This window comes from Brienomyrus brachyistius, chromosome 1 (assembly GCF_023856365.1).
Source record: "Brienomyrus brachyistius isolate T26 chromosome 1, BBRACH_0.4, whole genome shotgun sequence".
NCBI lineage: Eukaryota > Metazoa > Chordata > Actinopteri > Osteoglossiformes > Mormyridae > Brienomyrus > Brienomyrus brachyistius.
The window spans coordinates 21145967-21170734 of NC_064533.1; the positions used below are offsets into that span (position 1 = coordinate 21145967).

Consider the following 24768-nt stretch of genomic DNA (forward strand, 5'->3'; position numbering starts at 1 on the left):
GGTAAAAAGGGAACAAGTTATAGCTGGAGATGCAGCCGTAGGTGTGGTTACGCTTCGCCTTCCGTGTCGATAACTCAATCCTCCGTGCGCTGCGACGGAGACATTCACAGTCGGATGAGTAGTTTACTTTATAGCGCCGCAGTCCTGGTTTGATTTGTTTTCCTTTCGCTTACTTTTCTTTTTTCCCCCCGACTCATTTGTTGGAATAAAAATGAGCTACTACGATTCACAAAGTAAACTCCATACCTTGGAGAAAAGAAGCGGTGACATCTCCAGCTTCGTTTTCGGGCGCGGGGAGACGGCCGCGGGTAATGGATATGGCGCGGACTTAATGGAGAACTATGGCACATATAGGACAATAACTAAGACTGTGTCGGGAGGGTGAGTATGAAAAACAGTGTTCTTATTATTTAACAAGTTATGCTTAAAATATTTCTATGCCGCAGTGATGTTAATACTCAAAAGTAATCACTGATGATCTTTAAAATGCTATGTTAATCAAAGCTAAAGGTCAGTTGAAGAACTCGGGGTTGTCAACTCTCAGGCATCTGTCGTGACACTCACACTTTCAGATTCTCCCGCTCGCGCAATAAATCTTATGGCAGAACTATATTATTCCATTATAAACCTAAAATTAGTTACATGAAAAGCGTTAGGGTACCAAATCCTACATACTATTTTCAAAATAATAATCTGTCCATGTGTGTGCGGGTTTGTATCGAACTGAAAATCTCACCCCAGCCAGCTGACCAATGCTGCCCACCCTGTACATATAGCATGCATTTGAATTTATCGGCATGATTTTCTTTGAATGCTGCTGTTCGTTTTTAATATGCACAGTACTTGTCCTCTCGCTTTTGGTGACCTTAAATATTTGTATAACAAATCGTGAATCACCCTTACTCTCGCAGTCACAAAACTACCAAAATCTCTCCATCTATGCGTAATAGGCCCAATTGTCTGCAATATTACAATAAAATTTATTTAGTAAATGCAAATGTATTTTTTATTGGTCAGTCGTAATTAGTAATACTGACATCTACTGAATACGCATGTCAGTAACATTTCCCGTTTTCTTTTGAAAAGAAAAATAAATATACACAATTATTTTTTTTATATTTGAACTAAAAGTAAAGTAAATAATATATTTTAAAGTATTCAGATGGGCAACCCTCTTGCACATGCCATTTTAACAACTGGCCACATTCCAGCTTCTTCGAGGATGTAGCAGCTTAATAAGAAACGTATTTTTTAAAATGTTGTTTATTTGGAAGTACAGAAATACTGTTTACTAAATGATATGAAACAAAACAGAAAATCAAATCACATGACTAACCACTCCTTTGCAAAACGGCCTATGCTGAGATTTTGGGTTTAGGCCTGGTTTTGGATATTGGGGGCATTTGGAGAAAGTAACATGAAAATAGTTAAAAACGTATAAAAACAACTGAACTGTGTCACAGCACAACCCCTAAAATCACACTGGCTTTATTTTTGTTTGACATTCATATCTCAGGCTGAATGCTGAGAAACCTCTATCAATGTGAAAATGAAAGCGATGCATGTCGTGAATGAAATGACGCATGACTCAACACAAAACTTTTGAACCTACAGTCCTTCTCAGGTGAACATCCTTCACCAGAGAGCCAGCAGTCTTCAAGCGCAGTGTCAGGAGTACCTGCAGAAAGCAGACTACCTTCTGCAGTCTGTAAGTCCCGACGAGCTGCACCTGAGTGTTGCATTATGGTGCATGGATGTGCTATTGGTTCTGTTGTAAAGTAATGTGACCTGCAGTATGGGATGGAGATGTGGATAGGCCACACCCATTTTATAGAATGAGTTGAAATGATCATGACATACACTACAGTCGAACCTCGTTACTACGTACCCTTGATACAACGTTTTCACCTTTACAACGTACAGGTTTCTAATTCCCGTTTTTAGCCTATGTATTATTCCAATAGCAGCCATTGTTTACAGCGTACACCCTTACAGCGTAAACTTCGATACAACATCCAAATTTCTAGAGAAAATATGAAAACTAACCATCGTTACAACGTAAAGCGCTCTCCCCGCCCACCACAACTTGTGTCGCTACATCTACCTCTATCTACCTGATCTTCGCCCGACAATGCACCAATTTGGATGCGAATGTTTATTTTAAAAATCCATTTTGACCAGCCGTTGTGTATTTTCGTTGCCGTTTATCACCGGCCGGCACTAAGTAATCGTGAGTAATTTAAGGAAAATTTCAAGGGTCCAAATGAGCTTTGTTGAATTATTAAACAAGTAATGTGTTTGTTTGTTTTGTAGTCAATTTAAGCGTCTGTTCTATTAAAGTTTTATTATTTACATGGATATTTCGTGAGTTCTTTCATTCATCTTGCACTAAGTGGTTACAACGTTCTATGCTTATAACGTACATGTTTTTGATATCCCGTCTTGTACGTCGTAACGAGGTTCGACTGTATATGGACAAAGGTATTTGGACACCTACAGGGACTTTTGCGACATCCCATTCTAAATCCATAGGCATAAATATGGAGTCGGTTCCCCCTTTGTAGCTATAACAGCTGCCACTGTTCTGGGAAAGTTTTCCACAAGATTTTGGAGTGTATCTGTTGTCATTTTTGCCCATTCATCCAAAATATCATTTGTAAGGTCAGGCACTAATTTTGGACGTGAAGGCCTGGCTCACAATCTCCATTCTAGTTCATCCCAAAGGCGCTTGTTGAGGTTGAGGTCAGGGCTCAGTGTAGGCCAGTCAAGTTCTTCCACACTAAACTCACCAAACCATGTGTTTATTGACTTTGCTTTGTGCACTGGGGCGCAGTCATACTGGAACAGAAAAGGCCCTTCCTTCCCCAAACTATTTCCACAAAGTTGGAAGCATAGAATTGTCCAAAATGTCTTTGTATGCTGAAGCATAAAGAGTTCCCTTCACTGCAACTAAGGGGCCTAGACCAACCCCTGAAAAACAACCCCATACCATTATCCCTCCTCCACCAAACTGTACAGCTGGCACAATGCAGTCAGGCAGGTAATGTTCTCCTGACATCTGCCAAACCCAGACTTATTCATCAGACTGCCAGACAGAGAAGCATGACTTGTCATTTCTCAGAATACATTTCTACTGCCCCAGAGTTCAGTGGCAGTGTGCTTTACACCTTTCCATCGATGCTTGATATTGTGCTTGGTGATGTGAAGCTTGCATGTAGCTGCTTGGCCATGGAAGCCCATTTCATGAAGCTCCCGGCACACAATTTTTTGTACTAGGGTCAATGCCAGAAGAATTCTGCAGATATTGAGTTAACAGCGTTGGTGTCATTTATGCACTATGTGCCTCAGCACGCTGCGACCACAATCTGCTTCTTTAAAGTGCCTGAGCTTCTGTTGCTCCTAAGTGCCTTAACTTTGCAATAATAACACTTACAGTTGACCATGAATTAGTGTTGGGCAGTGTACCAGTTCATGCCGATATAGTGTATATGTGTGGAGGAAATATATAATAGGAATCAAACAGGATCAAAATCATTTATTTATTGGCAAGTACTTTTATATATATATATATATATATATATATATATATATATAAGGTATTTGTTTTGGGGTGTCATGTAAGTCAGTCAACATCAAAACAATGTAATTAATTATGTATGTAAAATAGTGAATACTACAGATAATGTGTGCAGTGCAATAGTCTAATGATTTTTCTTAGGGGGTACTGAACTGGTTGTTATGTAGACAATAAGGTTAATTACTTTCTGTGATTTTGCCCATCTGGGGTAGATTGTAACATTTACCGTGGATTAACCTCCCCTCCCCCCCCATCTCTCCCTTCCTCCAGGGTGGCGGCTCAGGCAGATCCAAAATGGAGATTGAGAAATGCATAGGCATGGCCAACAACCTGATGCAGGAGATGCACTTATGCGCCGTGGAGCTGCAGAACCTGGGACAGCCCAACGACGTCATCTTTCAGAGGTGAGACCATGTGCTTTTCGTGGGGTGAGGATGCTGCTGTCACATGGATGCTGGTACACAGTGCCTGCACACAACAAGGGTCAAAGCTTCATAATTAATTTCATTTATAACAGCGTCTTGGATTAAAAAGTCATTGCAGAAGGTGAACTATATACGTTACCCCACTAAAATATTTTTTACTCAGATTTTATATCTGAATTGATTTTTATAATTTATTTTCTGCACTGACATGAAAAAACTTATTTAATCTTAATTATGTTCTATATATCATGTTAAATATCATATTTTAATCAATCTGGGTACAGCAGAGATGGGTGCAAACCTGGTCCAATTTTGTAGTAACCGTGCGAAATTTTCACTGGATAAAATGGTTGACTGGTGGTTCTTCCCACCCACAGCCTGGACCAGTACCAAGAAATGATGCAGAGGATCCACTATGCTATCGGTGGGACACTCCAACGCAGGAAGAGCCTTGTGACCCGGGAGGATCCAAGCCGTAATTTCCAGGAGGCCATGGCCTGGATTGGGCAACAGAAGGTACATTCAGCAGCTATTAAACAAAAGTATACTGTGCCGCTGAGACTAGATCTGTGTATTATATACAAAATATCCCAGGGTAGGGGAGGGGGCGTGTCTCACTGCTTAAACATCAGTTTTTTCTCAGGTTTATCCGATTTTCCACACTTTTGTTCTGATAAACATTCCCAAGAGACACCAGCTGGGAAGAATTAGATATTTCATGTGTTATTAGGTAAATATGAGAATGAATATGGTTCTTACCATTGTTACTTAAAGCAAACCCGTTTTTAATTCCTAAAGAAGAGGAGTACAGACGCTTCTCTACTTATGAACTTTCAACTTCTGAACTTTCAGACATACGAACGAAGAGGACTGTAAATCCAAATTGTGTTCATTGGGCTCCCATTTCCTGTCTGCATTTCCTTGCGTATACCCTTAAAATGATGTTGAATGACGACTTACGAACATTTCGGCCGTTCGAAACGTATCTCGTTCGTAAGTAGAGGAGCGTCTGTAGTGGTCTAAAATAAGCTTACCAGCATGACACTTTAACTCACTCCATTTATCTAAGAGCTTAAAAAACACTTCTGCTGCAGATTCCTGGAATATCCCAAAGCTGATAAGTTACAGAGTACCCTAGAATGATTTTCTGTAACTCTGTTGCCACCTGGTGATATGCATTTGAATGGCAGGGAGTCTTAATGGAAGTTTTAATGTGTCGGATGATTTTATTTAGTGATAACCTTTTGCACATTAGGGTTCCACAAATCCGATGCCTCAAGGCAAGAAAAAGCCCTGTGAAGTTGTTGATGGAAAAAAAGAATCGCCTGCCAAACCTGTTTGCAGTGCAGTAGCAGTTGTCCCATCCCCCTGTCTGACACTTATGCTGTCAAAATGTCGATCCCAGCAGGGTTTTTAATTAATCACAACCATATACGGTATGCAAACAGAAGCTTTATGAGTGTTGTGCACAAACTTGACCTCCCTACTCCCCTCCCCCCAACATGCAGCGGCTGGTTGAGACCTCCTCCTGGGGAGATGACCCCAGTGCCATTGAGCAGCAGATCTTCAACCAGAACAAGTTCCACAGCTCCATTCAGAGAAGCCCTGAGATGGAGCGTGCAAGAGAGGAGCTGGTAAAGACTATGGCACCACCTGTCATGCAGAGCCAACATTTGCCATCCCCCATAATCAAGGGTGATTTAAAGTGGGGGGCATAAGTGGAGCCATAATTCATAGCAGAGCTGGACAGTATGACCAAAAATTTATATTTATATTTATATCGGTTTCACGGTATACAACGGTATTTTTTTTAAATATGACTGGGCGTTTACCACATTGTACAGGATTTTTCAGGAGACATTTTTGTTTTACGTTTTTGCATTGTTCCCACATTAACTATATTATTTTACCATTAGCCATTGCGCCTATCCGCTACCTTAATGATAACATATGGCTAATGTGTTTCTTGGCTAACTGCTTATAGATAAACGGCTAATGTTATGGTGTGAAGTTAACATATTTGATGTGTTTAACAGTTCAGTATTGCTGGAACTAAGACCAGGATCTTAGTTTTTAAGAGGCTTCACCACGTTTGACGTGCTGCTTGACTTCATCGCCACAACTTTGTAGCACTGTTTGCACAGAGGCTTATCGACATCCTTAGTCTTTCCGCGCTGATCTGCAAAATACTTCCAAATGGCACTTTTGCGTTTTTTTGTTTTTTTACTAAGGCAGCTTGCATATGCCATGTTCGGCCAACTCGGTATGTGTGCGTTAACCAGCGCGCATGCGTTCAGCGGCTGTTGAGAGGAGGGGGGGGGCTACGCGAGTGTGTGCGTGCACGCGTGCCTTCACGCCTGCGCTGTAGTGGTGCTATGTGAAGTGTGGCAAATGAGGTGAAAACTGCACTGTGGGTATCAATAATGGTGAAAATGAATATCTAAAATTTTAAATATTGATTAGTATATGAGAATTGATTTTTGACAACCCCAGTGTCTCATTATTCTCAACTCATACAGCACAACTTTCATCACATACCAAACTGCCGGACATCATCAACTTTGTACAAGTACTAATAAATAATCCATTTAATGAATAATAGGCCTAGCAGGTCTTATGTTTAAAAGAACTTTTAAAAGTAATAAATCATTATAAACCTTGCCATCTTGTACGTGGTTGAAACATAGGTGGATGGATGAAAATTGAAAATGGAAATATTATTTTGTTAGATTAATAATATTAATAACATACTATAGCAATATTTTGTTTGATTAAAAATGAGTCACGTTTTTTGGCCCCTTTCTGCCAATACAAAATCTTGTTAAAGATCAGTCTAATGTCACTAAAAGTGCAATAAGTGACAAACATCATTTATGTAATAAAAATAGGCTGAATCATACACTCACAGAAATACTGTTCAGAAACTTTTGATTGGCAGTATGAATTGATATGGTCAAACCCTAATTTCCTTCTCGTTTCAGTTGCAAAAGAGAGACAAAGCCAACCTGAATATGCTGGAGCAGGAGTGGGAGAGCTTGCAGGTGAGACTGTGCATCTTTGTTTTAAAAAACACTGATGCAAGCACATGCCTGCCTACCTCACCAACCTCCTCCTGTACACTATTTCATTCAGAGGATGTCCTGTAACCGCACCAACCAGCTAAGGGAACTTCAGGCGATCATCGAGGAGATTTCCAGGGAGATCATGTGGGTGAACGAGCGCGAAGAAGAGGAATTGGTGTCCGACTGGGGAGACAAGAACATAGATACCTACATCCCTAATAGACAGGAGAACTACTCAGTAAGTAGCTTTTCATTAGTACTTAGGAGACCCTTTTATGAGAAAACAGGGTCAGGGTCAGTGATTGGGGGTTAAGATGTACTCACTAGCCGATCTGTATCATGCTCGAGCGCGTTTGACCCCCAAGGTCCTGTCTATTTCACTAGTGTGATCGCTCCGGGCCGTGTCCAGATGCGGTACACTTAATCGTGCCCTGGCTTGCTTGGAGAGGTGGACAGGAGCACGATTAGTCGGAATCGGGCACAGTACAGATGTAGTGTAATCGCTAACCATGCCAGAGTATGGAACACATACATGACATCACTGATGTGACCGACATACACATGTGCGCATGTACGTTACACATGAACCGAACCCGGAAGAAATGGATCGGGTAGGCGGTACAGATTGTGTAATTTTTTTACAGCACCCATAAACATTACAGCAGTTTCTTATGCTTTATTTTGTCCATCAGCTCAATAAACAAAAAAAAATTCCCATGCTGCACATTATGCTTGATTATCTAACTGCTTAAAACACAGTGTAGCATAATGACCTGTAGGTACAGACGCTAGTTTGATGATAATGTACGCTAATATAGCCTGTTTGCTATATTATAAGATCTTGCCATATAGGATTCCTTATATGAATCAGTGATTTAGAATAGAAGTATATCAATATAATGAATATTGCATTATCCTATATCTTCTTTTGAAAATATATCAACATATAAAAACTTCATATACTGCCCAGCCCTACACCAAACACTATTTTCACTTTTCTTCGTTTTTCGTAAAAGTGAAAATCCTACTTGGATTTCATTCACTTAGCAAAAAACAGATGCTCACGTAAGCCTAAAGTGAATGTTCGTAAAGCAGGGGAGACCTTATAATTTTTGTCTCTTCTCTAATCCTTGAAAGTCAACGTCATTTGTAGATGTTTCCAAACACTTAAACTGATTGTCTTATCTTCATTTTACTTAATTTATTTTGTCATGGATTTTCAAACATCGCAAACTTGCCTGTTCTTGAAAGTGTACTCCACTTACGATGAAACTGTATCATATCACGTTTAAGCCTCAAGCTGTCTTGACATACTGTGTTGGTTGTGTTTCTAAATCATGTATTTGCTTATGCTCGTTTAGAAACTCATGTGTGTCTTGGAAGAGAAGGAGAGGGATCTGAACAAACTCAAGCAGAAGGTGGATGGTCTCCTCCAGAGTGGTCACCCAGCCTCTGAAAAAATCGAGGTAAACCTGAACAGGAGAAGGTTTGGTTTTGTGGTTTTGTTTTACTTTGTTATGCCTGAATTCTACCCCCATTTGTTTAACCGATGGTGTGTTGGGCTATACATCTACTTATATTTTTAGGCTTATATGGACACCCTGCAAACCCAGTGGAGCTGGCTCCTTCAGATCACCAAGTGCATCAACGTACACCTTAAGGAGAATGCAGCTTATAGCCAGGTAACCCCCGTCACCCTGCCCCCCATTCAGCTGCTGACCTTGCATATTAGTGGAACATTGGCCAGCAATCATTTTGTATCATAAACTGAAGTAACTACAAAGGATTAACTTTGTTTCTCCTCCAAAGTTCTTCAAAGACGCCAATGAGACCTACAGCAAGCTGCAGAACCAGCATGATACAATGCGTAAGAGGTTCGCATGCAACAGGGGCACACCCCTGGAGACCCTTCAGGAACTGTTGAAGAACCTGGAGGTAGAGAATGTTGCCCCCATTAAAATCATAATGCAAATGATCACAAGACGTTTTATTTGACCCCCCCTAGGAACCCAAACTTAATTGATTGGGGTTTTTGGTCGACTAAGGGTATAAAGGGTTGCTCTTCAAAGGGCCTCACTTAGTCTGGTCATTGAATATTACTGCTCTGGTCTTCAGAGGGAAAAGGAGAGGCTGACAGAGAACAAGAGACAGGTACAGCTCTTGATGAGCAAGTCCAAAAACATTGTGAGGTTGAAGCCACGTAATCCAGAGGAGAAGGCCAGCGGCCCGGTGATTGTGAAGGCCTTGTGTGACTTCAAACAGGACCAGGTCAGTGAAGCATGCTTGTACACGTTTGTGCACAGCCTCACAGATGCACACACACCATCACTCAGCTGGTCGTCACTCTGCTCTGCAGAAGGTGATCCTTAACGGTGATGAGGGAATCCTGAAGGACAACAGCCAGCGCAGCAAATGGCAGGTGACAGGTCCAGGGGGTCTGGACATGTTGGTCCCATCTGTCTGCCTTCTTGTGCCTCCCCCCAACCCACTCAGCATTGCTCTGGCCAACAAGTAAGACAATGTGGATCACCCATCTCTGTTTTAGCTGTTATAGGCAAAACCCAAGCCTATGTGTCCTGTTAGTAAAGGGCTCACAAGGCAGTGGTTTTCAAACTAGGTTGTGAGCTCCTGGGGGGTCAGCAAATAATTGGGTGGGGTTGAGAAATGATATTCTGAATGTACTAAAAAAGAGTGAAAAAAACTAAACTTTAAGGGCAGATAGTTGTACTAATAAGAAACCTCTTACATAATAATGTGTTTGCGAAAAATATAGCATAATGGAGATTATAAAAACTATTTCAAAATATGATAAAATAATTGCATGTTTTTAATATTTTAATATCCCTAAAAAAATTCTCATTTTCAAAATCATTTATTCCATATATGGTGCATTAAAACTGAAATGATTAACACTATGAAAAGATTTCAACAATTACAATGTTGTGGAATGACTGTAATTCTCCCAGTTGGAAGCATTAGTAGTTATGCTGACCGATTTCTCCAAAGCTATCTGTCTGGTGGGGGAGGGGTTGGGTAGCAGCAGGGAGGACCACACCCCCGAGCTAAAATGGAGACTTGTTTTGCCCACCATAGGAACGAGCAGTACTATGAAGCCATCCTGGCCCTGTTTAACCAGCTATTCATCAACATTAAGAGCCTCATGTCCTGGCAGTTGTGTCTCAAAGACATTGGCCGCATCAACTCACTGACCATCAGCATGGTACGTCTTGCCAGGAACAGCCGAGCTGCACAACTTCCTGTCTGCTTCTACAAAGAGGAAGTCTAGCGGGAATTTTGGGTGCCCAAATAATCTCATGCATACATCTCTATGACAGCTTGATGATTAGAGCTAGTTACATTTCCCGTTGACCTGAGTGTCACGTAACGGCAGCAAAGGTGCAGACTGGCAGACAAATCCCACAGGGAACATTGGTCACCATGCCGCTCTGCCGTCCCTGCAGTTCCGACGAATGCGTCCAGAGGAGTACCGTGGCCTCATAAGAAGCCTGGAGACGAACTACCAGGAGTTCCAGCGCAACTACCTGGGCTCCGAGATGTTTGGCGAAGAAGACAAGAGGAACATGGACACTCAGTACACTGGTGCCCAAGCACATTACAACAAATTGGTTGTGCAGCTGCCCGGATACGGTAAGCCTGTGTCCTATTGTAATGTGGTTATAGGGCTCCCCCTGGTGGACTCAAGGGTATTCTGTACAGAATCTTACACGTGTCTCCTTACTGAAGATGTAAGTGATCTTCAGATTTGATAGTTATGATATAACTTGGGGGCACAATGATTCAGTGGTTAGGGTTATGACCTAAATCTCCATGGTTCTGGGTGGAAAGAAATCATGTGATCCAGTGCAACTGAAGGTGTTTTTACCGTTAGCAATTCGAACGACATCTCTGAAGTGGTAATATTAAAAAATTTAGCAATTTACATTCCTTTTTAAATCTCAAGATACATTCATTATATCTCCTCACCAACTGTTCGCACAGTTCTGCATGTATGTATATCTATAGCAATGAATGAGCTATTGTGGGAGCTGTTGTCAGTGACTGAACGTGTACTAGTGTAGTTATTCTTTTATAGAAGCAGGGGCACTGCTAGGGATTTTGGAACCCCAACCCAGACCAATTTAATCATGTTCCAATTTTTTAGGGCCCCTGTCACTCAGCAGTCCTAACCTAACCCCCCACCCCCCTTTACCACACCTCTATAGAGAAGTTTTGAGCCTGTTTTGCTGAAGAATTTTTTTAATTATGTTTTTTTTAAACTAGTAATTTCAATCGTTGTGTTGCCTTAGGAGACTAGTGACAGTTTCTGACCCCTTTTCTTGTTTACAGAGGGTAAGGAGGTTAAGGAGGTTAAGGAGGTTCCGGAAGTTAAGGAGGTTAATGAAGTCATGGAGGTTAAGATGGTTAAAGAAGTTAAGTTGGAGGCGGCGGCAAGGCCTGCAGGGACTGTCATGTCGCGGGACATGACAATTCTGACGGAGCTGCACAACCTGCGGCTGAGGCTGGAGGCCTCTGAGATGGGCCTCACGCAATATCTCCACGTGCCCCTGAGGGAAAACAGCGTTCAGGAGTGTTCCCAGCGCATTGTCCAGCTGGAGGTAGGTGTGGGCAGGCTGACTCTGAAACGAACAGCTAACTCTGGGTGTTTTTCCATTGTACCAGGTACCGTACTTTTGGTACTAAAAATGTAGTGCTTTCTCTTTTCCATTGATTTTCCATCACGTACCGGTACCAAAAGTGCCAAAGCAGCTGGGATATTTTATTGGTATTTTGCTTCAAAAAACCTGCAAAAACACAAAATACATCCACCATCCTGAAAAAACGTAGTTACGGTCTCAAAAAACAATAAACAAAACTATGCAAAATAAATAATAATAATGAATCCATGGATAAATGAAGACACCTAAGCTATAATTGGAATCTGGTTGGAATAAACAGATTCAATGAGATGTGGATGGCATGAAGAAATAAAACAAAGTATTTGCTATAATTTACTAGGGCTGCATAATATTGGAAAATGTTTCAAATATTGTAATCTTATTATGTTGCAATAAATATTGGGATATTTATACTGTAAATACGGAATTCACAATAAATACATTTCTCACAGACCTGTCCAGGAATAAGTTAAATAGCAAGGATGAAAATGATTATTATGATTGGCTCGCAGAGCGCTTGCAGAGATAATGCAAAAGCATTGGTGGTAACACATAATATATGATCATGAAAAGAAACAATCATCAAAATTGCAATGCTTTGTTTCCTATGACAGAGTATGAGTGTTTTAGCAAAACTCAAATCTCCCCTGCTGTTACAGAATGAAAAAGCCTAATCTCTGCCCATTACAGTCCTTGCAATATGAGAACTGCATATGCATAACATGCGATGTTGGAATTAATATCACAATAACTCAGTGCAGTATACTATAGCCATATGTCAAATTCAGTATAAAATACTCTGCCTTATGTCGTGATATCATTCAGCTCCAATTCTAGTTTTTACGGCAGTGGAAAACTAGCACAAGACGTACCGTACTTTTTTGAAGTACGGAAAGTAAGGTACCTGGTGCAGTTGAAAAGCGTCCTATGATACGTGAGCTCCTTCTAGTGGTATATGGAGATATCTCTGTATTTAAATGTTGGACATAATTGATTGGTAGTTTTCAAAAAGCACATGTTTAGAAGTCATACTGAATTTTTCGCTGACTTTTCTAGACCCTGTACCGTGACGTTGGCACTATCAGAGATGAATATCTCAGGCTGAAGGAGAAGACCCTGAAGCAGCTAGAGGGCATGACAGATGCAGATAAGGCCAAGTTCCTCGAGACAGAGCTGACTGCCATCAACCAGAAACTAGGCTCCCTGGAAGGCTTCTCCACTGCCTACTTGGACAGGTAAGGTCATTAGCTTTTCTTTCATGGATAGGTTGCACACACATTTTTGTGGCCCCCCTGAGATTGGGAGCCCACTATTAGCCACTTTGTGGGCCAGGGGGTCTCCAAAGTAACTTTTAAGTGGTTCCCCAGAAACAACCCTGGTTCCCATCTGTAATGTGTTATAGATTCAACAGCTTAGTTGAATTCAGCATCTTTGCTTGCAAGTACATCTCTTATTATCCATATGTCTGCTATTTTTTTCCTTTCGAACCTCAGACTGAAGGCACTCCAGACACTATTCCAGAGCATGCTGCAGGCAGAGGACATAATCAAGGTGCATGAGGCACGGCTCACAGAGAAGGACACCACTTCCCAGGACCCCCGGCAAGTGGAGGACTACCTAGGTGTCCTGAAGGTATGACTGAAGGTTCTCTTGCAGTCCTAGAGTTAACTATGGATTTCCAGCATGACCTGGTCATCATGCCCCAGTTTTTCAGTCGCTCATGTTTTATTTTGACTCTAGGCTATTTACCAACTGAGCTGCATAACAGATTAGATGTTCTATTAAAGGAGAGGGTAGAAATAAGCCAGAGTATTCTGGCCAGCAATTACATATTCTTCTGCTTGTGAAGAAAATTCATATGCTTGTGAAGACTTTACAGGTTAATTTAATGTCAAATGGGTATGTTATTGTAATTATCTGCTATGATAGCGGGTCACAAACTATGGTACACATAGAGATGGGCAATATCATATCAATATTATATGCTGCATGCGCAATAATCACCAGGGCTTCAGATGACAGGTGATACATTCGGCCGGACGCCAGCTTTTCGGTACTATACAGAACGGTTATTTATCCCCACAAATTGTTAAGCATATTAGTACTGCTAGAATATTAATGAGATGCATTTTGTGACACCTAAAAGTCAGTAATCTGTATAAACTCGATATATCTTTGTAACGTTCGGAAAGGGGGGGATGATTCCACGCCGCTACACGTGCGTGTGTCCTGATGTGGAGCTGGAAGGTGTTCATGTGAATACCAGTACAGCACGGCTGTTTTTACATGCTGCACCATATTGGATATTTTGTTATGATTTGTTTATTATTTTGAGACCATATTTGTGTTGCACAGTTCTAATGTGAAGCTGAAAGCTGCTAATATGAATACAGTACAGAATGTGCACCTTAATGGATATTTATTTTATTTTTATTTACGTGAGAGAATATTTGATTTACTTTTGAATAAATTTTACTTTTTTAGTAGTAAGTTGGGGGCGGCATGGTGGTGCAGTGGTTAGCACTGTTGCCTCACACCTCTGGGACCCGGGTTCGAGTCTCCGCCTGGGTTACTATACATGTGTGCGCAGTTTGCATGTTCTCCCCATGTCGTCGTGGGGTTTCCTCCGGGTACTCCGGTTTCCCCCCACGATCCAAAAACATGCTGAGGCTAATTGGAGTTGCTAAATTGCCCGTAGAGGTGCATGCGTATGTGAATGGTGTGTGCGTGTGCCCTGCGATGGGCTGGCCTCTCATCCTGGGTTGTTCCCTGCCTCGTGCCCATTGCTTCAAGGATAGGCTCCAGACCGCCCGCAACCTGTAGGATAAGCGGTTTGGAAAATGGATGGATGAATAAAATAGAACAGGTACTTTATTGATCCTCATGGGGAAATTGTCCACATACCAAAAAAAGCTGGTGTCCGGCCAGATGTTTAGCCCGTCATGTGAAGTGCTGGTGATAATGCGCGGTATAATATTATAATATTATGATATACCATCCAGCTCTAGGTACACGTACCACTGGTAGTATGTGAGCTCCCTTTAGTGGTACACAGAGATTTCTTCTTTAATTCCCAGGATTTACCCAGCCCATGAAAAAGGAGCTGGAAGGTGGACAGATGGTATTTTTAAAATTTAAACATGTGAAAATATTGCTTAGTCCACATTGTCACTTAAAAAAAAATATTTTTATGCCCATTTATCTTTATGGAGGAGTTTAGGTCAGGAACCTTGATGGTACAACAGGACAACTCCCACTTAGGATATAGGAACAGATAGGACTGTGTGCATGTGTGTTGTTCACTGTTGCAATTTGCAGCAAATGAGGATGGAGCTGGAGCAGAAGCGAGATGTGCTGAATGCGACAGAGACCAAGCTGAACAATGTGGTTCGCTGCAACAGCCAGATCAGCCAGTCATTTCACAAGTGTGACGTGGATCTGTCCAAGTATTCTGAGCGGGTGGGACAGATGAATGACCGCTGGCGTCGGATCATGGCCCAGATTGATAACAGGCAAGGCGTTTCCCAATCACCTCATTCTGTTGCTCATGTGTGCCACAGTTTGTTAAAATAGTTTTCTTCTCACTGGGTGAATGTGTGCTGGGATTTGAGAAAAGGAAACATGGTCCCCAGGGTTTAGTCAGCTTGACTTAGTGTCTCTGAAGTTCTGCCTCCAGCTACTATCAGAATGTTGAAGGTGATGCACTTTGCAGGATTAAGGGAGGAAATTATTTTCTTGTGCAGTGGCTCTCAAACTATGGTTTGTGTACCACTGGTGGTATGTGGCGGTATCTACTTTTATGATGTTAGTCATAATAGCAGTATATGGAGAACCTAATATTTTCTGAGGTGGTAAGCAGTGTAAAACATTTTGAGAACCACTGTCCTAGTCTAATGAGGTGCTTTCAATTTAAAAAGCTTCACTGGACAATCTACTTTTGTCTTATATTGCTGGCGATGAAACTTGCTAGTGCTTATCTGTGAAATGTTACATCATTTATTTATTTAGTGAAACTGAAAGATTGATCTGCTGGCCAGATTTAATATTGAAATATAAACATGTTACAGGTCATATGAATAAAAATAAAAGGCAGTGTTTTGTTTTGATTGTGATTGCTGCCCCCAATAACTAGCAAAACAACCTGTTCATTCTCCATTGTTTTGGGGTAGTGGTGTAATTTTGTGTGTGTGTGAAGTCTAACCTGTGAGCTTTTTCTGTCTCCCATGCAAATTTATCTTAAAGGTCCCAGCTCTTGGAACAGGGACCAGGTTTTGGAAGAAAAACTGTTCATTAGGCCAACTGTTAAAAACTTAATGGACAGCGATTTTAAATTGATTAAACCCATAATTTTGATTCTAAAAACTAGTTTCTTGCATTTGAGGCTTTTATCTAAAGTCAAGCCCTTTTTATCTTTTGGGGATTTTGAAAGGGTAATATATGCATTTATCTCATCCTAGCTTCACTACTGCAACTCCCTGTATGCTGGTGTTAGCCAAGCCTCCCTCTCACGCCTACAACTAGTTCAAAATGTGGCAGCTCGGCTTTTAACAGGAGCTCGTAAGCAGCACCACATCACTCCCACACTCGCCTCTCTTCACTGGCCCCCAGTGCACTTCAGGACTGATTTTAAGATTCTACTATTTGTATATAAAGAATTAAATGGTCTGGCACCAATCTGTCAGATCCAAATGTTCCATCTAGGGCACTTAGATCAGCAGATCAGTCTCTCCTTGTGGTCCTGAAATCCAGACTAAAACATAGGAGAGACCGGGCGTTTGCGGTTTCAGCTCAGAAACTATGGAATACACTTCCTCTGCATATTCATCTGTCTCCAACAGTTGATATGTCCCCAAGTCCGTTTGAAAACACACTTTTATTGTTTGGCTTTTAACTCAGCATAGGAGCTTCCTTTGTCTTTGTTGTTTGTATAGTATGTGGGTTTTAGGGTATTTTCATTTTGTTTAGCACTTTGTTCAACTGCTGTTGTCTGAAATGTACTCTATAAATAAATTAAACTGAAACTGAAGTTTGGCTTGAAAACTCCTATCGTTTCCCAGTTGTCTTATTCAAACATTTAGTATTTGAATGATTAGTGATGTTCGGTTTGCGTTTACTGTTTCATCTTAATGTTCAGTTAGGATTCATTAGGTATACAAGAGATTTTCTGATATACAAAGATGCTGGGTGACCCTCCAGTCAGAATAGATCAGGCCACATCCTCTAACTGAGTTGTACCCTTTATTGCTACCTCAGGTCACAGGACCTGGAGAAGTACCTTCAGCTCCTCCGACGCTACATTCAAACCAGCTCCACCCTTGACCAGTGGATCGATGAGACAGGGAAACGACAGGACAAGCTGCAGGCTGCCAAAATCGATGACGTCAGGGTCTTAATGGAGAACCTGAACCAGCAGAAGGTACTGCACTCTGGTTCCTGGTGGAAAACCATGCCCATTGGTTTGTGACATACTCCCTGCATGCTGTTATCATGATCTCTGACATATTTGCAGTGGAAGTATAATGTAGGAAGGCAAAAGTTAAGGAGTCCAGTGGGAATGTGATTCAGAATGAGACAGAGAGAGAGAGAGGTAAGGAGCATGTGCTGATACAGCGTGTTGCCACACCCACCACATGACATATCAGCTGAGGAATGAGGACCTGAGTGCAGCGGTTGATTGATACCTCAGCACCACACTAGTTTGAATGGAACAATGTGAAGTTTTTTTCCGTGGGCTAGAGTACCAATCCTGTCACCAACCCCCAAATCTCCATGCAAGTTGGAGGACCTGTTTGCAGGGCTGGATTTAGATTAATATCATACCCAGGACAAGGCAGTTGCAGGTTAAGCTCCTTCCTCAAGGGCCCAATGAAGTAGAATCACTCCTAACAGTCACAGGAGTTGAAACTGAATCTTCCAACTGCTGGCATGGACGTCTAGCCTCAGAGCCTCCACTCTGTCCATACGGAGAAAAGCAAACAAAACAAAACAAAAATGGCAGACGTGAAATAAAATACAGAGCAAAGATAAATAAAGATGGCATCTCCCAGCAGTGCGGTTCATTAAAACCAGTTTTGCAGTTCTTAATCCAGTATTCTAATTAGCTCAATTTTCTCCATCTGTGCCTTTTACAGGCACTGAACTCAGAGATTAAAGGGAAGCGAACAACCGTAGAAGACGTCCAACGAGATGCAGACACTTGTGTTGTTTCCATTAAGGTAGGGGTCGTCCCATCCATTATAGAGTAACACAGCTGCTCCAAAACTAAAATGCTTTCTTTAATAACTTGTAGTTTGATTGAGGGAGGTGCGCAGAATCCACCACTGACCAGTAGGGGGTGCTTTTTGCAGGATTATGAGCGACAGCTGGCCGCATATGGAGCAGGTCTGGAAACCCTGCTGAACATCCCTGTTCGGCAAACTCTGCTCCAGTCCCCTGCCACGGGCATCTCTGTAGAGGTCAGTTACTGCTTTGATCAGCATTTGCTTGATTCAAAGTGACACATGTTTTGAGAAAGCTGGGTTATACAGTCTCTGGTTTAGGGGCCTTGCTTAATGGGGACCTGACTGTAAAGTCACCCTGCCGACTGCAGGATTTGAACCAGTAACCTTCGAATTTCAGGCACAGCAGCCTAACCTGCTGAGCCACACACCACCTTTTTGCTTCTAGTGCTGCAAATCTTTTGGTAAAAATGAGAAGCATTTATCTTGTGTATATTGGAGCTTATGGTTTTACACAGAATGTATTATGGAAAAAAAAGAGTCTAAATTCCTGAAAAATGGCAACAAATCAGATGCTTAGCAGTTATGATCTATTCACCAGGAAATCAAATGCCAGAGAAACGGAATAAGCATTGTTTTTTTGTAGATGTGTACAGTATTAGAACCGGTTGTTATTATAAAACTGTTTAAGTGGATTTCCTGTTCTTTCCCAAAAAACTACACCCCCCCCTTCCCAGATGGGAAACCTGCAGTCACGATACATTGAGCTTCTCACTCGTTCAAGTGACTACTACAAGTTCTTGGGAGAGATGCTAAAGAACATGGAAGAATTGAAGGTACATTTTTGTTTATTTTACATTCTGCTTATTGAGTAGACTCTTTCATAAGAAACATTACAAGCGAAGCAGATAGTAGATTACAAGCATCAGAAGGCAGGCCTGAATTAATGTGTTACACATTATTTGGGGAACATATGTGTGGTTATTTGTGGGCCGGCCCATGTATGTATGAATGAATAACCGATTTTCTTTTTTAATACAGATGAGAAACACCCGCATCGACCTTTTAGATGAAGAGTTGAAACGTCTGAAAGGGGACATCGAGGATCGAAATCGCAAGAACAAGTCTCTTGAAGATGCTCTAGCTAGATCTGAGTGGGAGCTTACCCAGTCCAAGGAGCAGTTGATTATTTTGGAGAAGGTAAAAAAATCTCAGGATCTGGAGAAAAGTGCCACCAAAGAGGACCTCAGCACCTCTTTCAATCAGGTGAAAGATTTGAATGAGCAGGTGATCCAGCTGAAGTCCCAGATTGAGGAAGAGAAGAGGAAGAGAATGTTGGCTGAGGAGACATATTCTAAACAGCAGGAGGAGTATGAGCAAATAGTCCGTAAGAGACAGAAAGAGTTGGAAGAAGTCAACTGGATGAAGATTGACATTGAGAAGACTATCAAGGACAAAGAAAGGGAGATTGAGAGATTGAATAGGCAGCTGGAGGATGAGATGGCAAGGCAGCGAGAGTTTCAGTCTGAGCTCTCAAAGGTAAGAGACCAGCATAAACAGGACATAAATAATATAAAGACATCCTATGAATCTCAAATCCAGGTCACTAAGGTTAACCTCCAAAGTCTTGAGAAGACAAAGAATGAAGATTTCACAGGGCTCCGCATGCAGCATGAAAGACTTGAAAGTGAGAGGGGCATTTTGCAAGAAGAGAACAGGAGACTGAAAGTCCTGATAAGTGAGACAGATGAGTTGAGAAAAAAGGCAGAGGAAGAGGCACATCAGCAAAAGTCTTCCTGGACAGAGGAGTGTAGGAGAAGAAAGGAGCTGGAGATGCAGATACAGACCATTATCCAACAGAGAAATGAAGATGATGCCAGGTACAAAAAATCGATGGCAGAAACCACCACGACACTCCAGGACAAAAACAGGCAGGTAACATTGCTGACACAGAATGCTGAGGATGAATTAAGGAAGAAAAGATCCATGGATGCAGAAAATGCCAGGCTGAACCAAGCTCTGACTGAACTTCAGGCAAAACTTGCTGCCTCTGCTGACCTCATCAACAAGTTGAAATCAACAGAACAAGATCTCACCCTGGTCACACGTGAACAGGAAAGGCTGACAGGTGAAAAGGGCAAGTTGGAGCTGCACTCAGTTGAACTACAGTCCAGAATCAATGATTTTAAGCAGGTAGTAGATCGATTAGAGAATGAACTTGAAAAGCAGAGGAAGGAGACACAGGATGAGGCTACTGGGAGGAAGAGGCTGGAGGCAGAGTTGGACAGATTGACACAGACCTGCAGGGAATACACAAGCACCATTACTGTACTTAAGCGGCAACAGGAGGAAACCACCAATGCAGACAGAAGAAAGGACCAGGAACTACGGAGACTTCAAGATACCCTGGACCAGAGCATGAGGGACCAGAAGTCTACCAGGGAGAACACTGACAGTCTGTCTGCTGAGTTGAAGGCTCTTCAACAACAGCTCCGGCAGGAACAAGCCCGAGTCAAGGAGGCAAACCTCCGTAATGAAACGCTATACAGGACCATCGAGGAGAAGAGCAAGGTGCTGAACGACAATACTACCGAGATTGAGAAGCTGCAGACTCTTACTCAAAATCTAACAAAAGAGCGTTTGAGGCTAGAAGAGGAGCTGAGGAACCTGAAGATGGAGAGAGATGAACTGATGAAAAAAGAAAGCAGCGAAGAGGTTCTTGCCCGTATAGCATCTCTACAGGTCCAGCTTCAATCAAGTAGCAAAAGCATTGTGGAGCTTAAGAACCTTATTGACGACTTAACTAAGGAAAAGACAATGTTGAAAATGGAAATGGAAAAGGTCCAAAAACAAGCCATCGAGGTATATTAATAATAATAAAAAAGTGGATTATTTCAAATTAGTATGTCTGGATTTTCAAATTGGCTTTTCCATGGAAAATCCAGACATGTGACACAAAATATGTTCGGGCATTCATTACGAACATTAAGATGAAACATTCATTACAAGAGCTGAATTCAGTTTTAAAGTTTCATGCTATTTGGTCTGCTTTCTAATATTGGGTGTTTTGTGTGCTGTGTTCCATGCAGCTTGTTTTTTTTTTTTAAAAACATTTTCATTATACAATAACCAATTGCTAATTGTAATAATGGTTTTAATGGATGTAAGCATTACATTGCCTAAAATGTCATTTCTTTAAGTTTTAGATGGGAACTATATAGTTAATACATTTTAAGAATATTAGTAATTAATATTTTCTTTTTGTTTTCAGAAATCCCGTGTTTTGCATGACTCCCAGACTCAGTACAATGACTTGCTAAGAGAAAAAGAAAACCTGGTTGCCAATATAAAAATGCTGGAACAGGATAAAAGCAAAGTGCAGAGATACGACGATGAAATGAACCGCATGAAAACCACACTAGAATCTGAACAGAGAGAGAAGCAACGTCTCCTTGATGAGAAATCTCGGATCAGCAAAGACTTTAATTACTGGAAGACGCAGTATGAGCTGAAGGATGATCAAGTCAGAAAGTGTAATTCTGAGAAAGATAGCATTGAAAGAGAGAGGAACTCCCTGAAGATTGAGATTGAAAGGCTTATGTCTGAACTAAAGGCTCTAGATGAAAGGTACAAACTCAGACTAAGTTCCACAGAGAAAGAAGTCACCGGCCTGACAGTAACAAAGGAAACCCTGGAAAAAGAACTTTGGAGGCTTAAGCAAGAGAAGACTGTAGACCCCTCCATGCTCGTTTTTGATGGCGTTCGTAAAAACGTTACAGCACCCCAACTCTGCGACTGTAGAGTAATCGACAATGCCACACTTAACCAGCTGATCAACGGCAAGAAGACCGTCCAAGATGTGGCTGTTGATATCCAGGTCAACTTGAAAGGCACCGGGATCATTGCAGGGATCACTGGAGGTCCTGAAGGCAAAATGTCAATCACAGAGGCTAAGAATAAAAATCTTCTTACACCACAAAGTGCTACCATGCTCCTTGAAGCTCAAGCTGCCACGGGCTACATCATTGATCCTAAACAAAATGAGAAGATGACAGTTGATATGGCTTATGCTAAGGGCCTTGTGGATGCACAAGACAGGGACAAACTGATTACAGCTGAAGCTGCCAGCACTGGTTTCAAGGACCCTCTTACTGGCAAGCTGCTGTCTGTGGGACAAGCTATGAGGAAGGGACTAATTGACAAAGAATCTACACTCCGTCTTTTGCAAGCACAAGAAGCTGTTGGTGGCATCCTAGACCCGGTCCTGAGCGTGTTTTTACCAAAGGATGTCGCTCTGGACCGTGGCCTAATAGATGATGATCTTTACAGGGCTTTGAATATGAGGCCAGAATGCTACATTGATCCGGCTAACCAGCAGAAACGGTGCTACATTGATCTAAAGATGAAAAGTAAACCTGACTTTGGCACTGGCCTCCTCCTCCTTAGCGATATAGATAAACCCATAGAAGTGCCAGGTCTACGGAAACAGGTTCCAGTTCTTCAGCTTGTTAATGCTAACTTGCTTACAGCTTCTGATGTGGATGGACTGAAGCAAGGTAAAATAACAAAGGAGGATATCATGCACAGACTCAGGTCATACCTGCGTGGCTCCAGCTGCATTGCAGGGACTTATGACAATGCCAAACAAAGACCCTTGTCATTCTATCAGGCCATGAAAGAAGGTCTCCTCAAGCCTGGCACCACTTTGGAACTTCTGGAGGCTCAGGCTGCCTCTGGCTTTTTGATTGATCCTGTTAATAATCTGTACCTGACAGTAGAGGAGGCATTGCAAAAAGGTCTGGTTGGCATAGAGTTCAAGGACAACCTCCTTTCTGCAGAGAGAGCTGTCACAGGATACAAAAATCCTCGCACAGATGAAACAATCTCCCTGTTCCAAGCTATTGAGAAGGGCCTGATACAGAAAGGTCATGGAATCAGGTTGTTGGAAGCTCAGATTGCAAGTGGTGGCATAATAGATCCTACCTATAGTCATCGCATTGATGTGGATGTTGCGTACAGGCAGGGATATTTGGACAGAGAGATGAATGATATCCTTTCTAGAGAAAGTGATGAGACAAAGGGCTTCTTTGATCCAAACACTGAAGAAAATCTGACCTACCGGCAGCTAAAGCAGAGGTGCATCCCTGACACAAAAACAGGGCTTCTTTTGCTTCCGCTGAAGGAACAGAAGGGTACTCAACAACTTCGCAAGCGCCGGGTAGTGATTGTAGACCCTGACACAAAGATTGAAATGACTGTGCGCGAAGCTTTTGAAAAGCAGTTTATCGACTATGAAACCTATCTTGAGTTGTCGAGCCAGGAATGTGAGTGGGAGGAGACAACCTTCTCAGGACCTGATGGTTCTACTCGACTCATTATCACTGACAAGAAAACAGGTGTGCGGTATGACATTCAGGATTGTCTTAGCAAGGGAATCCTTGACCAGGCAACTGTAGACAAATATCGGGCCGGGAAACTGACTCTCAAAGAGTTTGCTGACAAGTTAACTAGAAAGGCTGGTGCTGGGTTGTTTTCAGATTCCATTAGTAGTGTTCCAGGAGGTATTACAAAGAGTACCCAATCACAGATTACATCAATATCATCAACTACATCTAAACATGTTTCCAGTCTCTCTATGACACTTTCTAAGTCAGCTGATGGTATGACTGAGCAATCTCCTATCGGAGCCATATTCGATTCTGCAACACTTGAAAAGCTGAGCATCAGTGAAGCACAGCGACGTGGAATAATTGACTCGATCACTGCTCAACGTCTGCTGGAGGCTCAAGCCTGTACCGGAGGCATTATCAATCCCACAACTGGGAGAAGGCTTTTACTGCAAGATGCTGTCTACCAAGGCTTTATCGATGAAGATATGGCTGCTAGGTTGAAGCCAGCTCAAAAAGCATATGCTGGGTTTGAGGATGTGAAGACCCAAAGAATGATGTCAGTAGCAGAGGCAATGAAGGAGAAATGGCTGCCCTATGATGCAGGGCAGAGGTTCATTGAGTACCAGTATGTCACTGGTGGATTGGTCGACCCTCAGCTCAGTCAGAGGATAAGTCTGGAAGATGCCATCCAGAAAGGCTGGGTGGATGCAAGAGGAGCACAGAGGCTTCAAGACATCAAGCAGCACGCAAAGAGCCTGACATGCCTTAAGACTAAGCTGAAGATTTCCTACAAAGAAGCCTTGGACAACAGTCTCGTGGAGGAGAACAGCGGAGTGATGATGCTCCAGGCTTCGTCCATGTCCAGCAAAGGGATCAGCAGCTCCTACAATGTGTCCTCTGCCCCTGTATCACAAAGTGGCTCCCATTCAGATTCCTGGGATGGTTCCGGTAGGGGCAGTGTGGACCACAGCTCAATGTTCAGATACAGTTATACCTACAGCTCCAACACTCATTCTTAATATCTTATTGCATGCAATATAAATTTCAGATTAACACAAGTAATACAGCATACTGATTTTTTTTTTATTTTAGAAAAATAACACTGACACACTAAGTAGGGCAGTGGGAGATATGGAAAAGGGTGTTAGTTCAGACAAGAAATATTTACTACTACTGAGAAAAAAAATAATCTTTACTTCTCTTCTTAAAGTACTTCAGATGCTTATGCTTGGTACAGTAAAATACTTCATATTGCGTTTATCTTTAAATGCTTTGTCCCTGATAAAGGAAGAGGGTAATTAAGGGAATTGTATCGCATATTTGCAGCTTCTTTTGCTTACATTGGAGAAATTTGACATTTTTATGCACTACATGTATCATTTATTATTTACATTAAAAGTACAGTGCTTCTGTCATTTGA

The 24768-nt window shown here is 41.9% G+C and overlaps 1 protein-coding gene across 3 annotated transcripts; it reads left to right on the top strand.

Moving 5' to 3' along the window:
• Positions 1-24768, top strand: LOC125738398 (desmoplakin-like). 3 transcript variants are annotated; one of them, XM_049007301.1, is made up of 24 exons: positions 1-381; positions 1615-1708; positions 3848-3981; positions 4380-4518; positions 5511-5636; positions 6984-7043; positions 7135-7302; positions 8426-8530; positions 8651-8746; positions 8874-8999; positions 9180-9332; positions 9421-9575; positions 10158-10284; positions 10526-10712; positions 11412-11680; positions 12797-12975; positions 13234-13372; positions 15059-15252; positions 16994-17156; positions 17872-17955; positions 18088-18195; positions 18696-18794; positions 19000-20820; positions 21230-24768. In XM_049007301.1, exons 1-24 carry the CDS (start codon positions 212-214, stop codon positions 24365-24367), a joined length of 8034 nt encoding a protein of 2677 aa, XP_048863258.1. In that variant the 5' UTR covers positions 1-211; the 3' UTR covers positions 24368-24768. The 3 variants fall into 3 exon arrangements, with proteins under 3 accessions (XP_048863258.1, XP_048863259.1, XP_048863265.1); XM_049007302.1 differs by having other exon boundaries at positions 19000-19497; XM_049007308.1 differs by having other exon boundaries at positions 19000-19158.

Coding starts and splice junctions, on each gene's coding strand:
- LOC125738398 (XM_049007301.1), top strand. CDS start 212: ATGAGCTACTACGATTCACAAAGTAAACTCCATACCTTGGAGAAAAGA. Junction 1,709..3,847: donor CAGACTACCTTCTGCAGTCT/GTAAGTCCCGAC, acceptor CCCTTCCTCCAG/GGTGGCGGCTCAGGCAGATC. Junction 10,713..11,411: donor TGTGCAGCTGCCCGGATACG/GTAAGCCTGTGT, acceptor TCTTGTTTACAG/AGGGTAAGGAGGTTAAGGAG.